Source organism: Podarcis vaucheri, assembly GCF_965113315.1.
Source record: "Podarcis vaucheri genome assembly, chromosome: 14".
Taxonomy (NCBI): domain Eukaryota; kingdom Metazoa; phylum Chordata; class Lepidosauria; order Squamata; family Lacertidae; genus Podarcis; species Podarcis vaucheri.
The window spans coordinates 34680190-34707568 of NC_138752.1; the positions used below are offsets into that span (position 1 = coordinate 34680190).

The following is a 27379-nucleotide window of genomic DNA, read 5'->3' on the forward strand; positions in this document are numbered from 1 at the left end:
ACTCTGCATTTATCAGCTGAGGCCCTTCTTCCATGTGCCTCCTCCATGTGAGATCTGGAGAGTGGCAACACAAGAACTGGAGTAGCTCTCCATTGGTGGAAATCTCTCCCCAGGGAGGCTCGCCTCGCACATTCACTATACACCTTTAAGTGCCAGGCAAAAACACTCTTGTTCAACCTTTGTCTGATTAATATTCTACATTCTTTTAAATGTAGAATTAATATTCTACATTCTTTTTAAATGTGTTTGTGGGAGAGGGAGGTTATTGTTTTATTGATTTTGTTTTAACTATTTATTTGTGCTTTTACGTTGTATCTTGTGAACCACCCTGAGAGCTTGTGACAAAGGGTGGTATATAAATCTAATCATCAACATTATCATCATCATCATCACAACCTGCTTCTCCTGACCAAGGAAGACATCTTCATCCCAACTCTCTTCAGGATTTTCCTCATTATTCAAATGGTTCCCACCCATCACTCATTAGCGAGCTTTCCAAATAATATCCTCAGCTCCTTGAACACTGATGGTGCTTGTCTGAATGGGAGAGAAAGGTGTGCATTTCTGAGTGTGTGTAGAAGCTAGTCTATTGTACATTGGCAAATAATAATAATAATAATCACATTTGTTGCTCCACCCACTTTAGTCCTTGGTTCCACTCACCACTGACAAGTGCCTCTCAGGAGTTTGCAGCCCTCAGGCCCTCAGACTCCCCAACCCATTATGAAACCTGATAATGGATCTGCAAAGTAATCTGCTGCTGCTAGGAAGGCATTTCATTCTCATAAACCCCATCCGCTAGCATCTGAGTTAGTAGAAGGCCTAGAAAAATGGTGTGGAAGTCATTTCCTCAAAGCCTATGTTTGAGATTTTTTTGGGGGGGGATAGAAGCTGGACCCAGGTGCTGTGTCTATGTGTCACTCGATACCTGCCATTTGCAAGGCTGCATGCCCTTGGTCACCCCATTCTGTCCTCTGCCTGCTTTCGTTTGTCCATTGGTATCTTGGCTTTTATAGAGATGGCATTTGTCTCTTCTTTCGCAGGTGCTTTTTTAATTAATCTCTGGAAAGTGCTGCAAGACCTTTTCACAGAAGGTGTTATTAAAAAAATCCTTATCCGTAGGCAAAGGAGCCACAAGTTTAACGGCGCACATTGTATCCCCAAGAAGATCACGCAGAGTTATAAAACATTACAGAACAAAAGGAGGGGGGGCGATTCTCTAACTTTGCTGACCTATCACATTATCAGCTCCAGCGCAAAGCATAAAGCCTTTTGATCTTGCAGGCCCCAAGGTGGCTCTTGCATGTAAAAAGTGGTGATTTTATCTGTCAAGATGCACCTCAAAAGGATTCCCTTGGCAAACCAACCCTCCCCCTGTTCTGGAGAAACAGGCAAATGGAGTGCGGTGCTGCGAATGACCTTGAACTACAAAGCTAATGCCACTCAGCTGCTCGTTAGCGGTCAGCCGCGTGGTTGCCTCCAGGGAAGGCTGCCGAGAATGTCAATGCAGATGCCAGCGAGGTTGACTTGACAAAGGAGAAGTGGGCCTAATCAAAGGGCAGGGAAGCAAAGCAATCCTCAGACGAGGGATGGGGGAGGAATTCGGAGGGTTCGATTTTCAAAGCATGATCTCCACATCCTGGACGAATGTGCAGATTGGACGTGGGTCTCCTTCACAGTCCTAATTTGCCCTAGATTCTACAATGAGGTGATCTAGGGGCTGGCATCTTTTAAACACATTTTAAAATATCTACTAATCACATTGAGCAGCTAACATGTGCACTCACGTCGAAAATATGGCTGCAATTACACAGAGAAAGGGAATGATATTATAAGGATGTGTTGTCATTCTCAGGGAGATTGTATAAATGGGGTGGAGGGTGGGGAGCCAAGAACTGTAGTTTGCTAAAGGTTGCTGAGATTTGTTAGTAGACCCCTCTGTTTCCCCCACCCAGAGCTACAATTCCCAGAGCGGTTTAACAATCAATCTCTCTTCCCAGGGAACTCTGGGAATTGCAGCTCCGGGAGGTGACTAGAGGTCTACATCTCTCCCACTGAAATTAAGCGGATTTAAGAAGTGCTGAGTCCCAACTAGATTATGCCCCATGATTTTGAGGCCTTTAATCTGTGTGAACTCTGGGGCACCTTTGCTCCCATAAAGCACAACAAAACCTAATCGAAATTTCAATCAAGCATACAGCTGAAAGTATCAAAAGCAATTTCAGAAACAATTTTGGAAAAGAGTCAGTAGAATACTTTGGCACACTGTGAACCCTCTAAACGTAAACCGGTCCTGTTTGTGTGCGTGCGCCAGTGCCGTAATATAAGGCTGCTTATTTAACTTGTCACCCCTAGAATCTTATGTCACTTTAGCTGCAAAAGTACCCCCTTGTCCACAAGCACCATTGCTTGTTTATCACACATATGGCTGGGCTTTAGAATGGCAGGTGACAGTTCCACAAGAAATAAATTGTGCCTATTGAATCCAGCTCAGAAAACCATTTTGGTGGTTTTCATTTGAAAGCAATCTCCTTCTGCTTACTAATGTTCCTCAACTCTCTTCATATTTTCAGCAAAAAAACTCCCCCCAAAAACTGAATTGTCTTACCTTACTCCGTTGACTTGAGAGAAAAAGGGGTAGTGAGTTTGAGATACCATCAATTGTTGTTGGGAAGGGCAGAGAGTTTCTACACATTTTAGAAAAGGTTTGTGAGAGAGGCAGTGTGCAGAATAACCATATCCTCTTCTGCTCCCCTGCCCCGCATCACCCCAAAAGAATTGGATGTGGTATTTTTAAAAGCCTAATTGTTTTCAAATATGACTACATTCTCCACAGCAGGTTTTTCTTCTTTTAGTGCTGCAAAACCCTGGGGGGAAAACTCTCTGGCTGAAGACCAAAGTTATTAGCATTGAAAATAAGGCCACTTTTCCCTCACACAAACACACACAACTTTCTGGGTCCAATTGTAGTGTTTGCTATTGGTATTTTCAACCTGGGTGGATCTGCTCTCATGGGTTTTAACATTAAGGAATGGGTTTTGATAACCATGTGGACACATAATGTTCTGCTTTTAACGTTCATAGTGTGTTATTAGAATGTGACACCAGAGGGGGCTGCAGAGCAAACAGGAACCAGCCTTAGGGAAACAGTGTTTTGACAGAGAAAACAGAGGTAAGAAGCACTTTATTTTATATGTCCTGTGACATTTTAGAACAATGTATCTAATATTGTTGTAACAACCTTAAACAAGTCAGTGTAGATCTAGCCCTGGACTCTCAGATGAAACTTGGTGAGAAGGCCAATTTTAGTTAAAATCAGACATTTGCACTCTATCTGCATTTTTATATTCAGTTACCACAACTGAGCAATTGCTAAACGATTAAAAAAGGGGGGGGGGAGTGTAGCTCTTCATTTTCTCTAAAGCTGCCTGTAGAGGCTCACATTTATGATCAAGGAGAAAACCAGAGGGATAGGGTACCCACTCTGGTCCACTCCCACTGGTCCACTCTGCCTCCCTCTCCCACTGGAAACCAGCCAGTTCAACTCAAATTGAGGCCTTAACCACAGGGCATCGTCTGGGTGACATTCTTTCTGCTCTGAAAATGAGAAAGACTTTCCCCTTTTAACTCCCATACACCCATCCCACATCAAAGCGTCATTCAACAGCAAGCAGGGATGTGGGGCTTTTAAATTGCTCAAAATATATTGCTGTTATGGGGACTTGATTGACAAAGTTAGGAAATCATTAAAACAGAAAGTGCTTTCTTCATATCCTTTCCTTACGGTGCCATTCAAAACCATATTCTTTCGACTACAAACATTTCAGATGAGCAATATGAGTTTGAAGCGTGCCAAGGTGGCATCTCATTCAAATCCACTGAATATATTTTAGATGTTCAGCAGCTTCGAGTACTACTAAGTATAAGCCCAACAGTTATGCAAAGCAAGAAACACCCTGAAGCAATTTAAATATTGGAACAACAACATACATACGTGTGTGTGTGTAAAAATTAAAGTTTAGGTGGTGATGCATGGAAGCTACTTTTAGTGACAACAGTTTTGCTACTTTCAAAGCACAAATTTGATACTCAAGGATCAGTCAGGGAAATCAAATAATGTTTTAGAAATGTTTTTTCACAGATATCAAAACATATGCCTATTGTAACATACTGGTGCAGTTCGTGATTTGTGTTCACTGCATCACTTCCTTGGACAGCAGTGCAGGAACAGGGAGTTGGGGAAGGCTACCCCACCTTCCACTTATCCATTTGGAGGAATGCTGCTGTTTTCATAATTACCACTAGTGCCCACCAAGTAAGACCCATCAGAGGCCAATTGGTTGAGGATACCTTCAGATGTGGAGCTGGGGCAGCTCAAATGTAGTGGTCCATGGTTTCTAACCAGGGTTAGCAGATAGGAGGGACCCACAGGTGAGCACACTCACTCTTTTTCACTCCTGTGGCACACCCAACCTGTTTCTCTTCACACTATCTCTCCACCTCCCTTTCATTTTCCAGATTTCACCACAGCAGCATTGTACCCCACCAACCCCACTCAAGGCCTGCTGGAGTTCACAAGCAAAGCCAGAAGCAGGTTTGAAACCAATCATGGTTAACATTATCATCAATGTGTATGCAACATTGCACTATAGTTAGCTCTGAAAATGGAAGAGAGCAGGGCAATCCACATGTGGAAAGGGTAATGCGAAGAAGGGAAGATCTGAGAGACTGCTACTCATCTCCTAACCATGGTAGATAGATTGTGAGCATTATGTTTGCTTTCAATGCAGTGACTTTATGTCATAAGCATTTCAAAAGAAGCAAGGTTCAAAACACAATGAAAAACCTCTCTCTTTCTCTCCATAATCACATTGTAGTGTGAAATGTCCCTTTGAATTATATCCAATGCACATAATTATGTCCATATTAGAATTGCCATCTATAGCCAGTAAGCTGTGACAAAAAATATATACCAGAGAAAGGACAATATATCAAAAGGAAGGACTTACTTTTCTGTCCTCCGTTTCTACACAAGAGCTGCACTCCACTTTAGTATCCTGAAAAAGTTAAGAAACAACTAGTAAGGGTGGGGGGAGCTCTCTCTCCGAAACAACAATGCCTGAAAACCTAAAAATAAAATGATGGTTTAATCTGAAGTTCAGAGTTCTCATTTTCTCCACTTTCTCTCTCTCCCCCCCCCCAACCACATTAACGTATCATATTAAATATTTTATAGATACAAAAATATCAGACTTTCACATATTCATTTGAAATGACCTCAAGTGAACTTGACTGTAATGAGATGTGCAGGATGCAGTAACCAAGCTTAACCCAACAGAACAAGAAAGGCCAAACCACAGTTTAGAGTTACATCAAAATAATGTCAATGTGTTTCTTGCTATACCTGATCATGCAAGCATTACCATAATTGTTTGACCTGCTGTGGGCTTTGAACGTATCCCATGTGGATTGGGGAAGGTATGAAGGGGACTTTTGCTCACTTGAACCAAAGTAGAAGACCTCACATATTGTTGATTGCCCTGCTTTATCAGGGTCACTGACTGAGCAGAGATTGAACTCACATTAAAACAAACTTGAAAAATAAGTCCCCTGGTCAATATGGGGAAGTCTGAGGACTAAGCACACATTATTGTCTCATTAACCATGCTTGAACCATGCAAATGAATGAACAACCCTCAAAAGAAAAGCACATTCAGATATAACATTAAACATTATTTAATGATACATGAAGGACCCTACCCCAGCCTTGTGAGCCTTCCAGCAGAGGGTCAAGGAACATATGGGAAGCCTTTGCTTCTATTTTAAGTTTTCACTCACTACATCCAACCCAAAATAAAACTGTGGTTTAGCTAAACTATGATTTAAAGTGGAGTTGGAAAACGTGGCCCTCCATGCCTTAGTATCTGGCCCTCGTGAGTCTGCATAGGCCGTGCCTCCTCCCAAGGCTACAACCTTCACTGGCACTGATCCATAGCCTGCCCTATTTTTATTTTGTGCCTGGTGGGAATAGAATTGGCACAGATGTGTACTTGGACTTTGATAATGGCTCTTGCATTCATGTATGTAGAAGCCACCCACTTTTTGTGTGTGGCTTGATTGTAGTCTACTTTACCAAGAGCCACACCCTTTCCCCCACTCAAAACTGGCTGTGGGCCTCAGAAAGCTGTGGGCCCCACTAATAAATGTGACCATTGGACTGTGAGGAGGTTCCTCACTCTGACTTAAAGAAACAAATGGTTTACAACCCAGGCTTGTTTCACTAAACCAAGGTTATGTTAAACCAACACCTTTGAGTTCAGAGGCAAAAATAAACCACTGTCAGTTCAAAAAAGAAGCAAAAAAATTCAAACCTCCTCCTCAAAGGGGTATTAATTTGTTCAAAACTGGAGGATGAGGGCTTATGGGGATGCAGAGCTCTATGAGTTAATTAGACCCTGTAAACCAGGGATGGGGATGGGGAACCTGTGGCCTGGCAGGGGGGGGGCTACATCACCCATGAGCCCCAGCCAGCATCGCCAACTGTCAGGGATGATAGGAGCTGTAGTCAAACACCAGGTTTCCCATCCCTGCCCTAAGCCATGGTCATTACAGAGTTAGAAAAGTTTCTGATAGCAGAGCTTTATGAGTTAATTAGACCCTGTAAACCAGGGATGGAGAATCTGTGGCCCAGCAGGTGTTGTGGGGCTCCATCACCCATGAGCCCCAGCCAGCATCGCCAACTGTCAGGGATGATTGGAGCTGTAGCCTAACACCAGGTTCCCCATCCCTGCCCTAAGCCATGGTCATTACAGAGTTAGAAAAGTTTCTGATAGCTCACAAAATGCAGCCATTATCTATGATCTCCTTTAAAAACGAAAGTGGTGGGATCCCTTAATGTAAGGGGAAAGGATGGGCAGCACATCAATGAACAGCAATATTCTATTCCCCTCTGCCAACTGTACCACCAAACAAAAAGAAAGCCATCTGCTTTATGAAAAACACCTGCCATCATTCTAAGCTAATTCAATATGCTCATGTCACAGTTAATTTACTGAACATTCGTTGCTATTCTTCTCCCAAACAATACACAAGGCCAACTTTGCAGGTGCCTGGTGGAAAACAACTGTGTTTGTCAACACTATAGGGATGGTCTAAGAGCACATAGCCACCCTTCATAGGGAGGCTTTCACATATTATCTACTATGGGGAGATGTGCAAACATTATCTGCACATGGGGAAAGCATGCCTCTCCCCACATGGGGGAAGAGACATGTCCAATACCCCATGATCCACTGGAGATAAGCCCAAACTTAGACCCCAGTTGACCACAAGACTAGCAAGATGGCTGCCACTCCAACTTTATCGAGACTCTTGGTTGGGCCTCACACATTCTTCTGCAGGTAACAAATCTCCCCATCATCCTACAAAATGCCAAAACAGCGAGTCTTTTTTCCGTTACTTCTGGCTTAACGTGTTCTGTACTGGATTCATCTCCCATGGCAGCTGCTGTAGACCACAAGAGGTCCACCAATACCAGTTCATTTGGTGGGTTGGTGACAGAGTTTCTCCAGCTTCTGAGCCCCATGGCAACCCAGTCGTCCCTTTCTCCAGGCTATGGGAGTGTTAAGACCCTCCTTAGAAGCACATAGTTTCACACATAGTGATGCAATCCAACACCAGCTGTTGTGAGGGCAGAGAGCAATGGAGAAATGTTAGAGAACAGAGCTGTGTGTGCCGCATGTCCTGCCCTAAACTGTCCAAGCTAGCCTGCTGTTCTCAGATGCAGTGAAGTATGCAACTCTCTTGCCAAGGTTGAAATAAAACTCAACTGACATTTGCAGCTGGAATGGGAAGGAAGGTGGCCTCTTATATTTTGCCCCAAGTGGCAAAATGTCTTGGGGTGGGGTCCAGGTGTAAAACCCTGGCCTTACCACCACCACCACCCAAGATAGTTGTGGTTGCTGCAGTCAGTTTACCTGGCTCATGTCTGCTGAGTGCCACCAACTATCTTCACTGTCACTTCCCCAATGCCTTGCAAGCTTACCAAGCCAGGCAGGGATGGGAAGTGGGATTAAGGAGAAAACTGCTGAGTGAAGCAGCTGCAGCTGTTATCATCTTCATAGATCTATGAAGCCCCTGGGCTCCACTGGGGGGGGGGTCAGAGGTAATCTTGGGAAGAAGAAGAAGAAGAAGTTGGATTTGATATCCTGCTTTATCACTACCCTAAGGAGTCTCAAAGTGGCTAACAATCTCCTTTCCCTTCGTTCCCCACAGCAAACACTCTGTGAGGTGAGTGGGGCTGAGAGACTTCAGAGAAGTGTGACTGGCCCAAGGTCACCCAGCAGCTGCATGTGGAGGAGCAGGGGCGCGAACCCAGTTCACCAGATTATGAGTCTACTGCTCTTAACTACTACACTACACTGATTCTCAGAACGACGATGGGTGCTTCTCTTCGGAGAGAAAAAGTTTGGTGTTGTGTTTTTTTAAAGGGGGGGAGTGATGATGGTGTCAGCTCTGATGGGCCTTACAAGGTTTTTAGGACCCACTATTTGCCCCACATCTCTCTTCATGAATGCCAAGGGTTGTTGGCAGTCACTAGTTTTATACAGGCCTGCACATGTTGTTGAGAGCCAGTGCTGTGTAATGGCCAGAGTGTTGAGGCTAAGGCCTGGGAGACCCAGGTTCAAATTCCCACTCAGCCCTAAAGCTCAGCAGGTGATCTTGGGCCAGTCACTGCCTCTCAGCCTAACGTACCTTGCAGGGCTGCTGTGGGAATTAAATGATGAGGGGAAGAACCATGCACGCCCCATTCTTGTTCATTGGAAGAAAGAGTGGGCTGAAAATGCAATAAATAAATAACAACAGTTTTGGAACAACAACAGCAACAACAACAACAAAAAGTATACTGCATTTCTCTCTCCCTAAGCATTCTTCATCAGTGAATGATGTGGAGTGGGGCAGAATGCATTTGAACATTATTAAAGAGGAGAGGGGACAAAGGTGTCATTTTTCTTTCATCCTGCAAATCATCTCTTCTGCGGTCTGCACTCTGCAGCCTTCCCAGTTGTCCACACTTCAAGCAATGCCTAGTGGGACACATGGGGAGGAGGCTCCCCACCCCATTCAGGAAGTGGAGGCAGTCAGGGGAGCCTGCAGACTGCTGGGTAAATGTTGACTGGAAAGAAAGAACGGATAATGATAAAGCAAGCACAAAACCCTGCAACCAGAAAAAAATTATAAAGAAATTCTCAGGAAGATGGAAGCTTCTTCCAAAGTGGAATGTGGTTTTGTTGTGTTTGTGTTTATGTGTGTGTGTGTGTGTGTTGTTGTTGTTGTTGTTGTTGTTGTTGTTGTTTTAAAAGACATTTGAGGGCAAATTTCAGCAGAGGACTAGTAGCCACCCTATGAGTCTTAACGTCAGCAGGGTACAGAACTTGATGGGTAGGAGAAAGTAATGAGACTATAGTGCAGAGATGCTGTACAGTTATGCCCAAGCTGGTTCTCCAATTAGTCTATCTGCCCTTGGAAACACTAGCAGTGGCTGATAGACCCTCATAATGCCCTCATTATTCTCTTTGGTCTAGGCAAAATTTTGGCAACCTGCAGTTTGTGTAGGTTACAATATCAAAAATGACCAGCAGATGGAGGCAAACAACCACACAATCAAGCTGGATTTCTTCCTATTTACGGACCAAGTTGCAAAAAACCAGCTCCCTTTTCAGCAGCAAACAATTGGGTGCATTAGATCAAACATCAGATTGCACAAGTTTCTGCAATGACAAAATCTTATCCCTATTCTGATTTTCTTTAAGATACATGTATTAATTAATTAATTAATTAATTACCAGAAAGTATCGTTACAAATATAGCTTGCTAGGAACATCACAGATGAAATAAATGGGAAGATGCACGATTATATGAATGTTCTTGGTGAATTACACTCTAAAGCCTAGAAACCTTATTCCCTGTCATTCTGAACACTCATGCCTGAAATATGAAAAAAGCTCAATGTTCTTTGTAAAATGTGCACACCAATGACAATTGCTGGAGGTAGTTTACTAAGATATAAAACACCAGATAAAAAGCACCAAGAGTGCAATGCTATATCCATGTACCAGGGATTGAGCACCATTGAAGTGAATCAGAATTACGTCTGAGTAAACCTGTGCAAGACTGCCCTGTTAAATGAAAAGGGGGGACGATAAGAAAAATATTGTAGGCCACTCTTTGACATTGCTGTTGCCCGCATGCTTCCTGGAATGACCATTAGCAAATGTTACATTGTTAGGTTCCTCCCCCCCCCCCCCGGCATTACATGAAGCAAAGGATGGAGAGCAAAGCGTTTTGCAAATACAACTAGCTGTATGTTCAAAGAACTCCCTTTCCCTGCTGCGAAGGGTGTTAGCCCTGCCTTCTTCAGCAGGGAGAACCTTTAGAATATTGGATTGCCCTGGCTGTCATGGTATGATATTTAAGTCCCCTCCCCTGATATATATTGTCATGGGGACAGTAGTGTAGTGGTCTAGGGTCATGGGGAGGGGGCTAAAGACCCATTACTGCTTCTGCAGCAGAGCCCCTGTCTCCAGTGCCCTAGAGCTGTCCAATCAGCATGAAAAGGGTTTTGGTTTTTTTTAAGCCAGTGTATGCTCCGAAGCTATGCACTTGAGAACACTGAAAATACAAGGGACTACATCAGGCATCCCCAAACTCGGCCCTCCAGATGTTTTGGGACTACAACTCCCATCAACCCTAGCTAACAAGACCAGTGGTCAGGGATGATGGGAATCGTAGTCCCAAAACATCTGGAGGGCCGAGTTTGGGGATGTCCGGACTATATTTTCAAGAGAATGGTGTGCAAGATCTGTTACATGCAATGGAACTTCACAGAAAACAAAACTGAAGTCACTTCAAATTAAGATATTGGAGCACTCCAACTCATTTGCCCATGGACATGCACAGTAAATAGCAGAACAACTGAAAGGCAGCACATGCGGATCTGTATTAATGGTTGCAGGACACCCCTAATTGCACAATTGTAGGGTGTTGTATAATCTTAGAAGGGTGTATGGCTGTGACTATCATGAAGGGAATCTGCACCTCTGAATTTGTTGCTACACTACTGCAGGGGGAAGGGCAATAGTTCAGTGAAAGGGCATCTGTCTGGTATGTGGACGGTCCCCCCTTCAATTCCAAGCAACCCTTGATTGCAGCCACAGAGAGCCACTGTTAGTCAGTGCAGACAGTATTGAGCTAGGTGAACCAAGGGTCTGACTTGCTATAAGGCAGCTTCCTATCTACAGCTATAACTATATTCTTTCCGATTTGCAGGACGTTTTGTGTCGGAAGAGAAAAGCATCTGGGTCCGTTAGACACCTCTCCCCTGCTCCCAAACCTTAGCGGTAAACCCCGTACTTGCATAGTTGTAACGCTGAACTAATAATTAATACTCAAAATAATTTCATTATTTTTGTTAACATTAAATTGTTAAACTTGGTTAAGAAAATTTCTTTATTAAAAAGCAAACAAATAAGCCTACGGCTTATCAGGGCTTTATTTTAAACCAGGCTTCCTCAACCTTGGCCCTCCAGATGTTTTTTGGCCTACAACTCCCATGATCCCTAGCTAGCAGGACCAGTGGTCAGGGATGATGGGAATTGTAGTCTCAAAACAACTGGAGGGCCAAGGTTGAGGAAGCCTGTTTTAAACCAGTTAATCGGATTCAAAATGTACATTTTGAAAATGTAAGTGACTTTGGGTCATCAGAAAGTTACTGTTGATTACCACTGGGAAATAACTATATTCAATTAAAATGGATTAATTTTATCTTTTCTCATTTTTATTTTGTTGAAGAATAACATGCCTCAAAGATGAACACTCCCTGTTTTGTATACATTTGGGCAATGCCCAACAGGTGCTGCAATTGAAGCAAGCTGTGAGTAGCTGGATGGATTTTATTTTATTTTATTACTTTTCCTTTACAAAGTTTGCATTAACTGGGTTGCATGACAGATAACCCGTCAGTAAGAGAGAGCAGCTGAGGTCAACAAATCCAAACTTTATTGACCCAAGCAGGAATAAACTATCAGAGTTGCTTCTTATCTTGCAGAACTTCTGCAATACTCCTATTTATTCACAGCTAAAGGGTGCGAGGTCACCTGTCAAACTGAGAGTTGGAGAACTTACCAAGGTATAGCAGGTCAAAAGCACCAAAGGAATTATTTGAGGATGGGAGGGGGAGAAGAGGTAAAACTCGGCAGCAGAAGCAATCAAAAGAGATTTTTAAATATTTCTTTCTGTGTCTCCAGTTGTAGCACCTTAATTCACCAGGGATAGTGTGTGTGCAAATGTACATATTTAGGTGTGTGCAATCGCTGATTTCTTAAAAAAAAATTTCACCATTTTATCCACAATTAGCCTTAAAGATAAAGAGACCCCTGATCATTAGGTCCAGTTGTGACCCATTCTGGGGTTGCGGCGCTCATCTCGCTTTATTGGCTGAGGGAGCCAGCGTACAGCATGACTAAGCCGCTTCTGGCAAACCAGAGCAGCGTACGGAAACGCCATTTACCTTCCCGCTGGAGCGGTACCTATTTATCTACTTGCACTTTGATGTGCTTTCGAACTGCTAGGTGGTTTAACCCACAGCGCCACCCGCGTCCCTCTACAATTAGCCTTGGAGGCTCCTAATTCTTTCCCACTTTAAATGCATGAATGTAAAGATTAACAGCATAGAAGTCATGCCCCCACTCTCTCACACACACATCATTGTTCCCATCAACTGTAGATGAGGGGTTGTCTCAGAAATCAAGATGGATTGGGTGCCAGGAATTCCCTTAGCTCAACTGAGAAAGAAATAACATTTCATACATTGGCTGTGCCTCTCTCTCACTCAGTCTTCCAACTCCCATTGGCAGCTGGAAAGGAAAAACCTGGCCACATCACGAGATGAAGGACTGGAAAGGTGTGCTCTGCTTCCTCATTTATTTATTTTTTTTACCAGGTGGATTCTGATGCATCCTCCCTGAAAGCTCTCTTCTTCCACCTCCTCCCATCTGACCACTAGCAACTGCCTCTTATCACTAGCAACTGGGAAGAACCAAGGGGCTGTCACGCAGGTGTTCACAGCCCTCTCTCTCTTGCAGCCATTACCTACCAAGCTTTGTGGCACCACAAGGGAGCCAAAGCACAGCCCTGTCTACAACCTTAGCTGATGTGCTGCCCCATAGAATTGAATGGGACTTTTGCAGCAGCAGGGTGGATCATGGGCAGGTTGTACTGGACCAAGTAGGAGAAATGCAACCCCAAGTTCAGAGAAATTATTCCAAACTCGTGCTGCAGGGAGAATATTTTCTGGAACAGAATACTTGGAACAGGTTACAAGTGGTCTCAATAAGAGTTTTACTGTGCTCATTCTCTTGCCAGCAAACCAAATTCTCTTTTATTTATAGAATGGGGCACAGTTCCAAACAAACTAGTGTAACAGCTGCATGGCCATAAACTCATACTCTTCTTGGCCTTTAAACCTGTTGACAAATCTGTGCAGTTCACTAACCAGTGCAATTTAAAAATCCCACCCCTCCCTGAATTGTCAATACTTCAGGTCAAAGCTGTGCTGTTGGAGAAAATGAAAGTATTTTACAGTGGTGGGTCAGACTTTACCAATTGTCTTAGAGAAGAGCCAATTTCCAACTTTATGCCACATCTTATGTGAACATTAAATATAAACAAGGATGTGGGCAATGCATACAGGAGCAGGGTTAATTCTCAATGGCTGTGGTCAACAAGTGGAAGGGGAAGTCTTAAACTGTACCCAATAATGTGCCTAAGTGCATCACTCAGGTGATGAGTGAATGGCTGCCACACATTTCTCCCAGAAGTGAAGTGTTTCAGTTCAGAGGAATGGGGTTCCAAATCTACCTACTGTCCCTGTCACTGGGTAGACCAACCCTCACTAGCAGATATCCTGAAAGGAGGTGCAAAAATGCCTATCGTTGCAGATTTGCAAATCTGATTCATTAAACACATTGTCTGTTTTGTCCTTTAGTAGAGTAAATGAAATTCTGAAGTCTCAAATAATTCTTTCCTCACAGCAACCGGTAGGTAGATGGATGGATTGATGGATCTGTTAGCAGAAGTACACTTCAGCCACAATTTGAGACAGGTGGAGGTGTAATTCAGAATGAGGAATTTAGTGCAGAGCTTAGCTTCCAAATAATCTCTGTTTCCAATTCTAAAACCATTTCCTAGTGTTTGTGATTTGAAAATTATTTGACAAAACTCAGGCATTGTAACATAATATTTCCAAATGTCAGGGAAGCTGTGCACCGTCAGATGTTGTTGGTCCCCCAACTCCCATCAGTGTTAAGGGATTATTGGCTCTGCTGTCCAGCAACCTATGGAAGGCTACAGGTTCCCCATCCCTGGACTACAGCTTCACTGATCATCACAACGAACCCTCTCTCCAGGGTCAGGGGTAGAACACCTTCGAATACCTGCTGCTGAGAAGCAAGAAAGGTGGTGTGGTGTGCTCATGTCCCACTTGGGAGCTTCCCATAGGCATCTGGTTGGCCCCTGCGGGAACATGCCCTTTTTCAAGTCTAGCCAGGTTCTTCCTGTTTAAATCACCTTGCACAACTGTTTGAAAAATAATATTATAATGCAAAAGGACCTTGCTTTTGTCTGGTCCAGCAGGGCTCCTCTTGTCTTTATATTGTCTTGCTCAACCACTTGAACAATACAATTATAATGTGAAGGGATCTTGCAATGTAAAGGACACACACACACACATTCAACACTCCATACATACACATCCCACTGTACTGGTGACAATTTGGCTAGTAATATTTAGTGAAGGTCTCCCAATGGTGTTGGAAATCATGACCCAGAGTCATCTGCTTGACATAACATGGACAGAAGCCTCCTGAAGCCTGTAGTGTCTGCTGGTGTGCTGAAGAGCAGATGTGCTTTGAAATCCCCCCCTTCTCTCACACACTGTGGGCATGGAGTGCTCAGCTACCCTAATGGAAGTGCATTTCTGTTCTTATGCTGGATGGCATAAGGGCACCCTGCACATAGTCTATGAATGTGCCCTTTTTATTTATGGGTACATCTCCCCTAAGAAAGAGGATTAGCCTTTTAATTGTGTCTCTCTCTTTTTAAGAGAAGCAGTTAACCCTTACGGGCTTTCCCCTTCAATTTTAGTTTATTAATTCATATGTGATGGAAATCAATGATAGAAACTGCCTAGAAGCCATTATTGATAAGGGACAAGATATTACACATCTGAAGGTCAAACTCTTTTTTAATTTTTGAAACGTCAATCATGAATATGCTTCCCTAGTTCTCTGAGAAATCTGGAGGGAAATTATCTTCCTCATCCTGCCCCCCGCCATATAAAGTGGACATCCTTTAAGAAGTTTCCAATCTTGGTTTTAGATAATTAGGTAAGTTCTTGCCTCAATAATTCAGGTATTCCCTGCTTTCATCTTTATGCACTGCGTAGTAGAAATGGAGAGACAGTTCAGTTTAAGGCAAGCAGGAGGAAACTTTGAGAAAGATGACTGAAAGCAAGAACAAGATTGTTATGGATTGATTCAGAATAGTCATTTGGGTCTAGAAGGTGAGGAATATTCAGGTCCACTGTTGCATGTTCCAGCAATGGCCCAATGCAAGTGTCTATGAGAAGCATCCAAGAGATTATAGTGACTAGGCATTCCAACATCTACTATATTCACTTGTGGGAAGACTCATAACAACTAATCACCACCACCATCACTGCCCATCCACTTGCTGTGACTTCAACATGAATATCAAGAAGTCAGGTAGTGTTGCTGGAGGGTGGGAAGATTAGCAAGCGAGTGAGGGCTCTTAAGGGTTGAATGGAGCTGAGGTTTGAGAAACAAAAGTTCAGACCCCTTGATCTTTAACTAGTTGTGGAGTTTTTTGACACTTGGGCAACTTTCAAGTTTTTGTTTTTTTTAAGACACATCACATCAATGAACAACAAGCAAACCTTTGATCCTCAATCTTAAAGCAAATGTATTCCATCCCCAATAATATAAACTTTACAATACAAATCATTAGACATTATATGCTAAGGAGATATGTAAACCAATGTCAGTACAAGTAAACCAGGCTTCCTCAACCCTGGCCATCCAGATGTTTTGAGACTACAGCTCCCAACATCCCTGACAACTGGTCCTGCTAGCTAGGGATCATGGGAGTTGTAGGCCAAAACATATGGAGGACCAAGGAAACACTTGTTTTGTCACTCTTGTTAGTTAAGAAACACTGGTTGGGGACAATATTGTCCTTGCAATAAAAGAAAAGGGAACTTAAGATCTACGGAAACTTAACAGTGAGGAATGCCTTTACTACTCCTACAACAATGTTCTAAATGCCTAGCCAAAATTATCCTCCATCTATTAATTACAACCATTTAATTCACTGCATTGTCACCCTAAGTTGCAACATTATCTGCTTCTTCCCCCTTCAGCATTACTTGCAGAGTCATGCAATCAGACGCCATTCATTAAAGTCAGAAGTAGTTAATTAACTCTCACTTTATCTCAACGCTTGGATAAGCAAGAACCCCAAGTCATTTCTGTCTGGGAGACTTTTTTTTTCAAATTTAACAAAATTAACTTTGTGACTCTGACACATACACTCCACTTTTAATCATTGGTTAATTTATTAGGGGAAGGGAACTGACTTACATGACAGATAGGCTTCATATTTGCAAAACCCAGATATTTTTATTCCTGAACACATTCCTGTGGGATAACCAGACTCATATAGCCATCGTGTTTAAGATTAATTAATACATGAAGGGGTAGAGGTCAACGGATCAAGTGCTGAGTGTTCCAGAGAAAGAAGAGGTAGTCATTGGGAGGCTTGGGGCAGGGTTTTGCCAATATGCTGATGACACCCAGCTGTGTTTCTCTGAAACATATCCTAAACTGGTGCCTGGATGCCGCAATGGGTGAGATGGAGGCAAAGGGACTGTTACTGAATTCTGACAAGATAGAGATTCTACTAGGTTGCATACCGGCTCTTGTAAGCATTGCTACAAGAAGCATGGATTGGGTAGTGTTGTATTAAAATAGAAACATAAAAAGAGTCCTGTTGTCCCTCTCATCCTGTTCTCACAGTAGCCAATCTATGGGAAGGCCACCAGCAGGATCTGAGTGCAAGAGCACTCTTCCCTCCTGCAGTTTCTATCAATTGGTATCCATTAGTGCTCTTTCCTCTGGTTGTGGAGGTGGAGCATAGCCATCCTGGCTAGTAGCCATTGGTGGCCTCAGCCTTCATGAATTTGTCCTGTCCTCTTTTAAGGCCATCCAAGCTGTTGGCCAACACTGCCTCCTGTGGGAATGGGTTCCATAGTTTAACGCTGTGCTGCATGAAAAATTGTCTGTCCTGAATCTTCCAACACTCAAGCTTCACTGACTGTCCCCAAGCCATGTGAGAGGAATAAAAACTTTTCTCTATCCACTTTCTCCATGTCATGCATAGTTTTATAAACTTATCACCTCTTACAGCTGCAGTCCCAAGCACTGCAATCTGTCCTTATAGGAGAGTTGCTTCATCCTCTTGATCATTCGGGTTGCCCTCTTCTGGGCTACTCTCTACAACTGCTATTAGGAAATATGCATTTAGGTATCAGTGGCAGCTGAACACCTGGAGGTTTGCATGCCTGTGCATTGTCAATATCTCACAATCAGCAAAATCAGGTGCTGACAATAGTCAGATTTCAATTTTCCTCCCCACACTTCTTACCCCTTGTATGATCAAATTTCTAACTGAAAGCCAAATAAAAGTACATGAATCTGTCATGATGGAGATGCGCTGTTAAATTTCTTAATTAAACCAATGGAAGAAAGACATGCAAAATTACAACACTGCATCTTCTGTAAAGACAGGAAATGTGATGGTGAGATAGTAATTGTAACTGTTCGATGAAAACCAATCATCTGGATTAGAGGTGTAAAAATTCCAAATCTCAACCAGTGGCTATCAGATAATGTAAACTCTACATGGCAGTCAAGATACTTTCTATGTTGCACACCTTCAGCGAGGAGGGCAGCAGTGAGGGTAGGAAGACAGCTATACAGCCACAATAGCAGACATATCGTTAAATGACCGAATGCAGAACCGTAATTAAATTAACTGATTATCATCTTACTTCTATCCAGAACTCTAATTTAATGCTCCTGCAAATGTAATGAGGTTCACTAGAATGGAGGGAAGAGAAATACTGTGGAAATAACAGAAACAAGATTAAATTAATTGCAAAACACACTGATAAGAAAGCTTGCTTTGACTTATGTGAAACACTGTATTTCTGGAAGCTATTAAAAGAAAAGCTGCATACTATGCACCTTAATGACAAATAACACCTCCTAAGATATTTTTTTTAAAGAATAAAAATAACTGAGAACATAGGTACAATATTGCTGCAAAAAGAAAAGGGGTTACCCCGGTTCAGGCTTGGCTGTGGACAGTCATCAGCTGACCCATTGTTGGCTCATGCCAACAACTATAAAGTCTCTTTAGTTCCAGCTAGCCTTATTTCACTGCCAACTGTGTATCAGGTCTAGTGATGGCAGTGGCAGCAGCAGCAGAAAAGGAAGAGGAGGAAAGTACTGTGTGTCCTCCAAATCCTGAGCCCCTTGGACCAATTCCTGGACCTTAGGTGACCACTTATGCATAACCAATGCCTATTTTTAGAAAAATAGGTGTCGGTACTCATCATGAAGTTATTACAGTAAGTGCCACACATTTTAACCAAAAAAGAGAGGTGCACACACACAGATACACACACACAAACACACACACACACACACACAGCATACCTTTCCCATAACCCCCTCCCTTTTCCTGGTCTCACTGAAAGGACAAATTTCAATGTGGAAATCAAGACCTATTGTAATTTATCTGAGGTGCCCAGGTTAATCTTACACTCAAGGAAGGCAGAGTGAATGCTAGACAGGATGGAATTGGGAGAATACATGCCTCTCCCATAACAATTGTGCTATGACTGTCCGTTCAGAAGGCCTACTGTACACAGTCAGCACCAAGCAGCTGGCATATGTCAACTTTTGAAAGTCATGCTAACAAAGAATGTGTCCTTGAGAGAAGTGGAAGGGAGGCGCATCTTGCTCTGCCATATCTCCTTGGCTGCCTGAGCAATTTTCCACCTAAATACTGTAGCACTCCCTAGTAACTCATTGGTCATGGATTTTATTCTGCAACAGCCCCATGTAGAAACCTTATCTCCTCATTTTCATTCTGTGCACTTTCCCCTATTATGTGTTCAATATTTCACTGGAGTCTCATATTCCCATCTTGCTGCTATAGTCTACTAGCCTGGAACATAGTTCAGTCTTTATCTCAAATGTAATGGAAAAGTAAAATAACAAAAGGAGAGAGTTAATGTCTGCAGCCATTTTTGTTGGGCTTTTGCCTACACGTGTTCTTCTCTGCTATGGCGGCGGCACAATAGAATACCATGTTCCTAGATAATTAATGTCCATTTAGAATCAGGCTCCTGGCTGCTAAGGAGACTTTAGGAATAATGAAATCAATGTGGTCTTAAATACAAGGGGAAGTACTGCTAACCACTATGGATCGTTTCCGAGAGAGAATGCTCAGGACCTCTGTAGACCATGTTGGATAGATGGATGAAACTGGCTTCTCGTATTTACTTGAGAGAGCCAGTGTGGTGTAGTGGTTAAGAGCAGTGGACTCATAATCTGGTGAACTGGGTTCGCTTCCCCGCTCCTCCACATGCAGCTGGGTGACCTTGGGCTAGTCACACTTCTCTGAAGTCTCTCAGCCCCACTCACCTCACAGAGTGTTTGTTGTGGGGGAGGAAGGGGAAGGAGAATGTTAGCCGCTTTGAGACTCCTTAGGGTAGTGATAAAGTGGGATATCAAATGCAAACAACAACAACAACAACTTGTGGCAGCCCAGCCAGAGAAAGGGCAGAGAATAGTCAGAAGTGTGTTGAAAACACAGGACGGGAAGAAGGAATTTGTCCCCACACTTCCCCAATAAGAATTAGATTTTGCCTTTGTTCAAGCTTCCCAGAACCAAGAGAGAGGTTATTATGATGCACAGTTGCTAAAGCCCAGAGAAAGCTGGGTTCAAAACCCTACTGAGCCTTGGAGCTCACTCAGGAGTGTTTCACTACCTTTTAGCCTAGTCTTGTTTGTGAGGTAAGAATACGCCAAGCCTACATGAGCCACAATGACTTCTTTGTACAGGGGTGGTGAACCCTGAGCCCAGAGACTGGATGTGATCCTTCAGGGCTCAGGACATTCCCCAGCCCACATCCCCTCTTCCCTGTCACACCCATCACTGGTTCACTGCTTGGGTGCTTTGGCTGGCTGGATTGTATCCTGGACTCAATGGGGGATGGAGAGATATGTGTGTTTGGAAACATCTCACTTCTGTGTGGCTGGAATTTAGCTCACTCTACAGAGGTCAGAGTCACATCCATTAATCTGTTTACATTTGCTTCTGTTTGTGTCCCCCTACTCAGCATGTGGCCCCCAGAAGATTGCACATGATGGAGTGTGGTCCTCAGGCTGAAAAACTGTGGCCCTTGGGCTGAAGTAAGGTTTCCAACTCTTGTGCTAGGATGAAGGGCAGGATATACATGTGAATGAGTAAATAAACAAACAAACAAAATTAAATCTACATAAATATCCTTTTGCAAAACTTACATCACACCTTTAAAAGCAATGCAATAGGAATGCCAGCAAGTTGTTAGTATTTATTTTTATGAACACAGCAAATATGCGAATAAATTGCAGACGGCTCTTAACAGCAAGTGGCAGATGGACACGCTTGGAAACCAAATACTGATATATTGCTATGAAATGAGAAGAGGGAAATTTCCTCAAAAAATGAATAAAACATGGTAATACACAAGAAAACATGTGTATAATTGGAAATGTTTTTATTTCTACAGCTAGAGAGTTCTAACTTGCCTTTTCCTTTATAATGTCAAATCCCCCAGCCCCAGTTGCATGTAATTCATCAGCACCTCTCATTAAAATCTCATTTCTCCACAACTCCCACAGTGAGATCTATGCAATGAATATATTTAAAAGCACATGCTACTAATATGTATCCATAACACAGTCCTAGCTGGGTGCTGGTGGATTATGCTCATGAGTTTGTCTCACTTTCTCATCCCCCCCATCTCCACCCCAGTATTAAATTCTCTCCATTCCTCCATTCTGTGAAAAATGTCTGCATGAAAATTTGTTCAACTAATACACACATTTGTGCAAGCAATTCCCCACCACCTAAAGTAAATATACAGTTAGGGTGAGTGTTAGAGATGCAAATCACATTCTAGCTGGATGTTTGATTGTGGTTGGAGTGGAGAGGGGGTGTCCACTGATATTCATGGATCAACTTAAGAGGAAGGAGTGCCTGTCTGATAGGTTGTGGAGTGAGCATACATACATTTGGCCACACCCATCAATGGAAGGCATCCTCCCTGTTAGGTTGCCCCTTGGGCCCCTAAAACACATGGCATGGAGAAAGTGAGTAGATAAAATACTTTCTTCACTCTCATAATATTCTAGTAACACAGCTATAAATAAAGGTTGGACAAATTTATGAAGCATAGGCCAAAATCAAGAACCATTAGCCATGGAGGTAAACAGAGTCTCCCTGATTCAGAGCTGGTATCACTCAAAGAGTTAAAGGCCAAAAAGGATATGACTATTGGTTTGATAAGCTGGCAAATCTCTCAGTGGCATCTGACTGACCACAGTTGGAAACACCATATTAGTCTAAATGGACCTAGTCTAAGCCCATGTCAAAACATGGTGAATCTGTGTGCAGTTCCCCTATTGGGTGAAGCCCTGAACTGCAAGTGTAAGATCTTTTGTGAAGTGCAGTGGCGTAGCGTGGGGGGTGCAGGGGGGGGCGGCCGCACCGGGCGCAACATCTGGGGGTTAGGGTTAGGGGGTGCAAATCCACGGGTTAGGGGGCGCAAATCCACGGGTTAGGGGGAACAAATTACTTGCCTTGCCCCGGGTGCTGACAACCCACACTACGCCACTGGTGAAGTGTCAAGCCCTGGATTGGTTCCACCCACTCAAGCTGGTCATTTGATCCTCCTGAACAGGAAGGAGTAGCAGAGCCTAGCTTGATGACAAAGTCTTTCTGGATCCGCCTCCCCCCCCCCCCCAGTTTTACTTGCATTGCAGGCTTTGAACAATGGCTTACTTCTTGACAAATCCCCCATATTCCATTGTGATTCTGAACAATATTTGGTCCTGACAGCTGACTTGCCCCAAAGATCCTGCTTCCCAGTTCCCAGTTTAAATCATGACACTGCATAGATCTTGCATTTGTGTCTTAAACACAGTGCTTTTATTCAGGGGGTACTTCTTATTTTTGTTGTTTAAAAGTGTGGTATTTACTGTAACAACTTCATGGTGAGTACTGGCACCTGTTTTTTCTAGGAAAAAAGCACTGCTTAAACACTTAATGCAAAACAATCTTGCAGTCGACAGTTACATGCACCTACATACTTGGTTTTTCAATTTAGGCAAGAAGTTCAGTAAAGTTGAGGCCTTTAAAAAAGAATGCACCCCCCCCCCTTTTCCTAGGCTTAGTTGCTGGCCTCCACAAAGTACTACTGCTGTTTTCATCAATAATCTTTTGTTTTGTTTTCTTGTCATCTAAGCATAATGGAACATATTTTTTTTTATATTCCTCCCCTCCAAATATTACTACTAATGTGATCCAAGATTTACATTTGCATTATTATTTGAAATAGTCCTGTTTGCATATTTTGAGCAAACACAAAAATTGCAAAAACCCAGCAGGTACACCTGAGCTGATAAATACACAGAAAATAGTGTGTTTTTTGTACAGTCACCCTCCTCCTGCTCAAATAAGCAGAAATGATTGTTCTCTCTGAAATGTGTTCATATTTGAGAAATTATTTAAATCACAGGTTCTTAAACTTTAACAGATTTAGCCTCTTTATATCAGAGTATGTCGACGGGAATGGGAGATCTGAGGGAACATTTTCCAGCCAAAATAATAGAAATGTAATGAATAGACTTTAAACACACAGAGATATGCTTTCTTCAAATTTACGTTTTTTCACCTATATTGTAAAAAATAAAAATAAAAAGTACACTGCCTACATAAATTTGTCTGTAGAAAATGAATTAATAAGACTTTAAAAACATGTACTTAGCTGAATTATGGATTGCATTCATAGCCACAATATGTTTATGGTTTATTTCAGGAATCATAAGGAGTGGAGACAAACTCCAGGGATTGCAACAACACAGAGAGCCTTCTGGAAACCAACAAATACTCTACAGGAGACATACTGGAAATATTTCTCAGACCCTTATCCTATCAGTTCACATTCAATGAACAGTGGCCAAAGAAAAATGAACAAGAAGTTCTAAGTTTGTATTAATTGATATTGCAATTAATGTGGCATAGAGCACATGGTCAAATCAGTGCCACCATCTGTGTGGAAAATCCCCAAGTGGAAATAGGGCACACTGGCCATGTTCAGCCATACAGTTCAGTTACTTCCAAGCCAAATATATGAACAGCAGTCCCACTTGCTCCACTAAATCAAGTGTTTATCAGCAGCTATATTACTAGTAGTCCTTTTGAGGTTGCAATTCACTTCCGGCTTAAAACTGTAAACAATGCACAGATACATGTGGCGAATGAAAGATAACGTGGAGCGGGGCTTCCATTCTGATTCTGTAGGGGCACCCACAGAAGTCGCAGAATCTTCAAGTGCCACATTGCTATATGTATTCAGCTTCTGAGAAACTCAGTAGCATAAGGAAGGGCAAGCTTTCTGAGCCTCGGTGATTAGTTTCGAACAAATTTCCTGACCCATCTAAGATCAGCAAGTTGAGAATAGGTGTAACCCAGAGCCATTGATGGGAGTTTGGGTCTAGTTTGAAATTCCTGTAGACATATCAGAATAATGAATCACAGATCTATCTGAATATAGTGTGTTTGCAAATATCATTTGTTTGGTGTGTCTATTTCACGCAGGGGAAATCGCAGTGCTTGCTCTTGTTGGAGTAATTAAATATCTTTAAATTTATATCTGTGCAAAAAAATGTTTGCGTGGACAGGCAAAGTTTCCCCAACCCCCGGGCAACCCCCAAGCAGAATAATGACTCAAAACAACATGCTATGGGATAAAAATTGGCTATAACTTTATTAAATTTCAGATGTAGGGAGACCTTTGCTCAGGCATTGGGCGTTTATCCTTCCCAGTTCCCAGCCGGGGAACTGGGAGACATCAAGGTTATCCAGAATGTGTGGGGATTGGGCTGGCTCTGAGGAACATATGTTCAAGCAGAGAGCCTGCCCCCCATTTCACTGCCTTTGGAGGGGAGAGCAATGACAACCTCTCAGCGTATGGCTAATGCCTCCCCTCAAGACACCTTTAATGGGGAACCTTGGGATCCCCTCTGCAAGGGGGGGGGTGTCACACACACACACCCCATTTAAGAAGATAGACTAAAGGATTCCACCCAAGGCCTGAAACCACCAAAGTTGTGACGTTTTGCTACGGGAAAGGCAAAACCTGCCAATGCAAGAAAATTCCTTTCCAGCCTTTCAACAGCGACCCTGATGTAGCAGCGACTGTGTGCCTGTGGAGAAGAGGTTAACCTGCAAGAGGAGACTTCACTGAGGGAGGGCAGGGTGGGAGAAGCTCTGGAGCCAGCTGATGCTTTGCAGGTAACAGTTACAGGTAGGTAGCCGTGTTGGTCTGCCATAGTCAAAATAAAAAAATTCCTTCCAGTAGCACCTTAAAGACCAACTAAGTTAGTTCTTGGTATGAGCTTTCGTGTGCATGCACACTTCTTCAGAAAGAAGTGTGCATGCACACGAAAGCTCATACCAAGAACTAACTTAGTTGGTCTTTAAGGTGCTACTGGAAGGAATTTTTTTATTTTGACTTTGCAGGTAAGATTGTTTTGGAATGTGCAAATTTCATAGATTTGTCTTTAAAAGCATATGAAATCAAATTTATGCTTCTTCCCTGATGGGGAGGGAGTGTCAACCTTGGTACCCACACTAAGGTCCCAGTGAAAATCCATCCCTTCCAGTAAATGTAGCTTTTACCAATTGTAGCTGTTACTAAACATACCTTTCCCATTGATGAGGAAATAATAGATCTGGAGATTGTGTGTGAAAGGGGGGAAGACTATGGCATGAGGTGAAAAGGTCAATCTCTTTTCCCATCATGGTTCTGATCCAAAAGAGCCTCACAGCAGCTAATTAACAACAGAACCAGATATGTAAAATGTGATTGAACATTTCACCTATGTCAGGGATGGGTAGCCTCAGCCTAGGGCACAAATGTGACCCTTCAGATTCTCTATCTGGCCCTCAAGACTATCAATAGAACTGCCTTAACAAAATTTGTCCTAGATTCTTTTTGTTTGCCTGGGTGAAAGGTGTGTGCGTGTGTGCTTTTGTGTGTGCAGAAACAAGCCTACTATGCAAAGGTGAAATGAGCACTAGATGCTAAATCCAATTTTGTCTTTGACCTCACCCAAAACTGTCATGCACCCACTCCCCGGCCCGAATGCTGCCCAGAAGAGAATGTGGCCCTAATGATGGGAAAAGGTTTGCTATCCCACATACTGTCTATCTTGCCATCACTGGAAAACATGGTTTTGCTGCCACACACTATGCAGAATGGTTCCAAGAGAAAATACTATAAGAGCTCAGCCCTGCCATTTAATTGTCACATATCACTAAAATGCAAACACAAGGCAATTATTCACTCCACTGTCCAGCATGGGAACTTCAACACAGTTCTAGTATTTAATACATATGTCTTCTTTTTGCATTTAAATCATTTTGACTAGCAATTTCCAAAACAAACAGTGAGGGCTGCACACAGTTTGAAAGAGGGTGAGATCTTCAGACAGCAGTTCATGACAATCCGTAACATTAACTCCTTGTAACACCATCACACAGCCACAGAAGGCATGTGGAATTGCCAATGTTAGCACAGCAGATACAGTACATCAATAAAAAGTCTCCTTTCTGCCAAGGTAACATTCAGGCTTCCAACAAATATAATCCAAAGGGGGGGGGCTGGATTTCCCTGTCAGCATGGAGGGACACTCTGAAAGCTAGAGATGCTTCAGAACTCCATATTTAACTAACAGTACGGCAGCCTCACAGGGGTGGCACGGAATTTGTGCAAACAGCAGAAGGGTGGCGGGATGCTTTTGAACTAGGCACATCAAATGCAGTATGGCTTCTGTTCAAAAGTGCCCAAGTTCCGCAACACCCACACAGCAGAATAAATTACCTCTACCTCTCGCAAACAATGCCGAACAGAGCCAACAGCGCTGAGCCCCACGTGGAAACAAAGACAACAAAAAGCATCTTCTGCCTGTACATCAATTGTTAAATAATCATTCCTAAGGGCTTGTCTATGCATGAAAAGTACAATGCCCACAGCAATCTCTTAATGCCCAGGAGTATGAGATTATCATACATTCCAGTCTGCAGAACACTCAAGGCAGACTAAGCTGTGAAGAGAGACTGTATGAGGATGGTGTGTGAATACTCACTTAGGCTGTAGTGGCTTTAAAATAAAAGCACTACAGTAGACATTGCTTGCCACTGAGATAGGGTAGTTGAGTGGGTCAATCCTTTCATTCATAAATTGCTACTCTGTGTCTTCCCGCCCCCGAATATTTTTAGACTCCCAGTCAGGAAGGATTTTTCATCTTCTTCTGACTAAAGGGGGAAGGGAAATGACAGAAAGTCATTATTATTCTTTATACCCCACCCATCTGGCTGGGTTAATCCAGCCCATCTCTACTTCTGTCATCGTAAGAAGTGCTCCCCTTCAGCCTCCCAAACATCTCCCTCGCCCCCCCACAAAAGAAAAAGAAAAAACATTGCAGGACCAAGCTCTCCCAGATTAATGGGACCTATTTTGGGAGGCAGTGGGGAGAAGACCCTCTCAAAAGGGCCGCATCACTAGTTTTGAGTTGGGTCACTTTAATCCAACCAGCTAACACAATTAGTGTTTTTAAATGACACCTATACTGATCATCCTCACACTCTCCTACGGCAATTAACTAGCTGATAGAATTTTTGCAAGACTCTCAGGGCATATTTTAGCATCTGTTATATACTACATGACAGAGAGGAGGATTGATCTAATTTAAATGATACCCTATAGCAGAGGGGAGGTCCTCTAAATGTTTCTGACCTACAACTCCCATCAGTCCATGACATACAGTCAGAGATAATGGGAGTTGTAGTCCAGCAATATCTGGAGGGCCACGGGTTCACCATGACAATCAATCCTATCTGTGAG

General features: G+C 42.9%; 1 protein-coding gene across 29 annotated transcripts in view; it reads right to left on the minus strand.

Annotated features, from left to right (window-relative positions):
- Positions 1-27379, minus strand: part of RBFOX1 (RNA binding fox-1 homolog 1) — a 1477709-nt gene that overhangs the window by 708765 nt on the left and 741565 nt on the right. For 21 of the 29 annotated variants that reach the window (XM_082199142.1, XM_082199117.1, XM_082199122.1 and 18 more), the window contains one exon: positions 5010-5057. The exons of the other annotated variants lie outside the window; for them this stretch is intronic. In XM_082199142.1, the coding sequence (XP_082055268.1) occupies positions 5010-5057 (48 nt within the window). The remainder of the gene's footprint in view (positions 1-5009; positions 5058-27379) is intronic. 29 annotated transcript variants of the gene reach the window in all.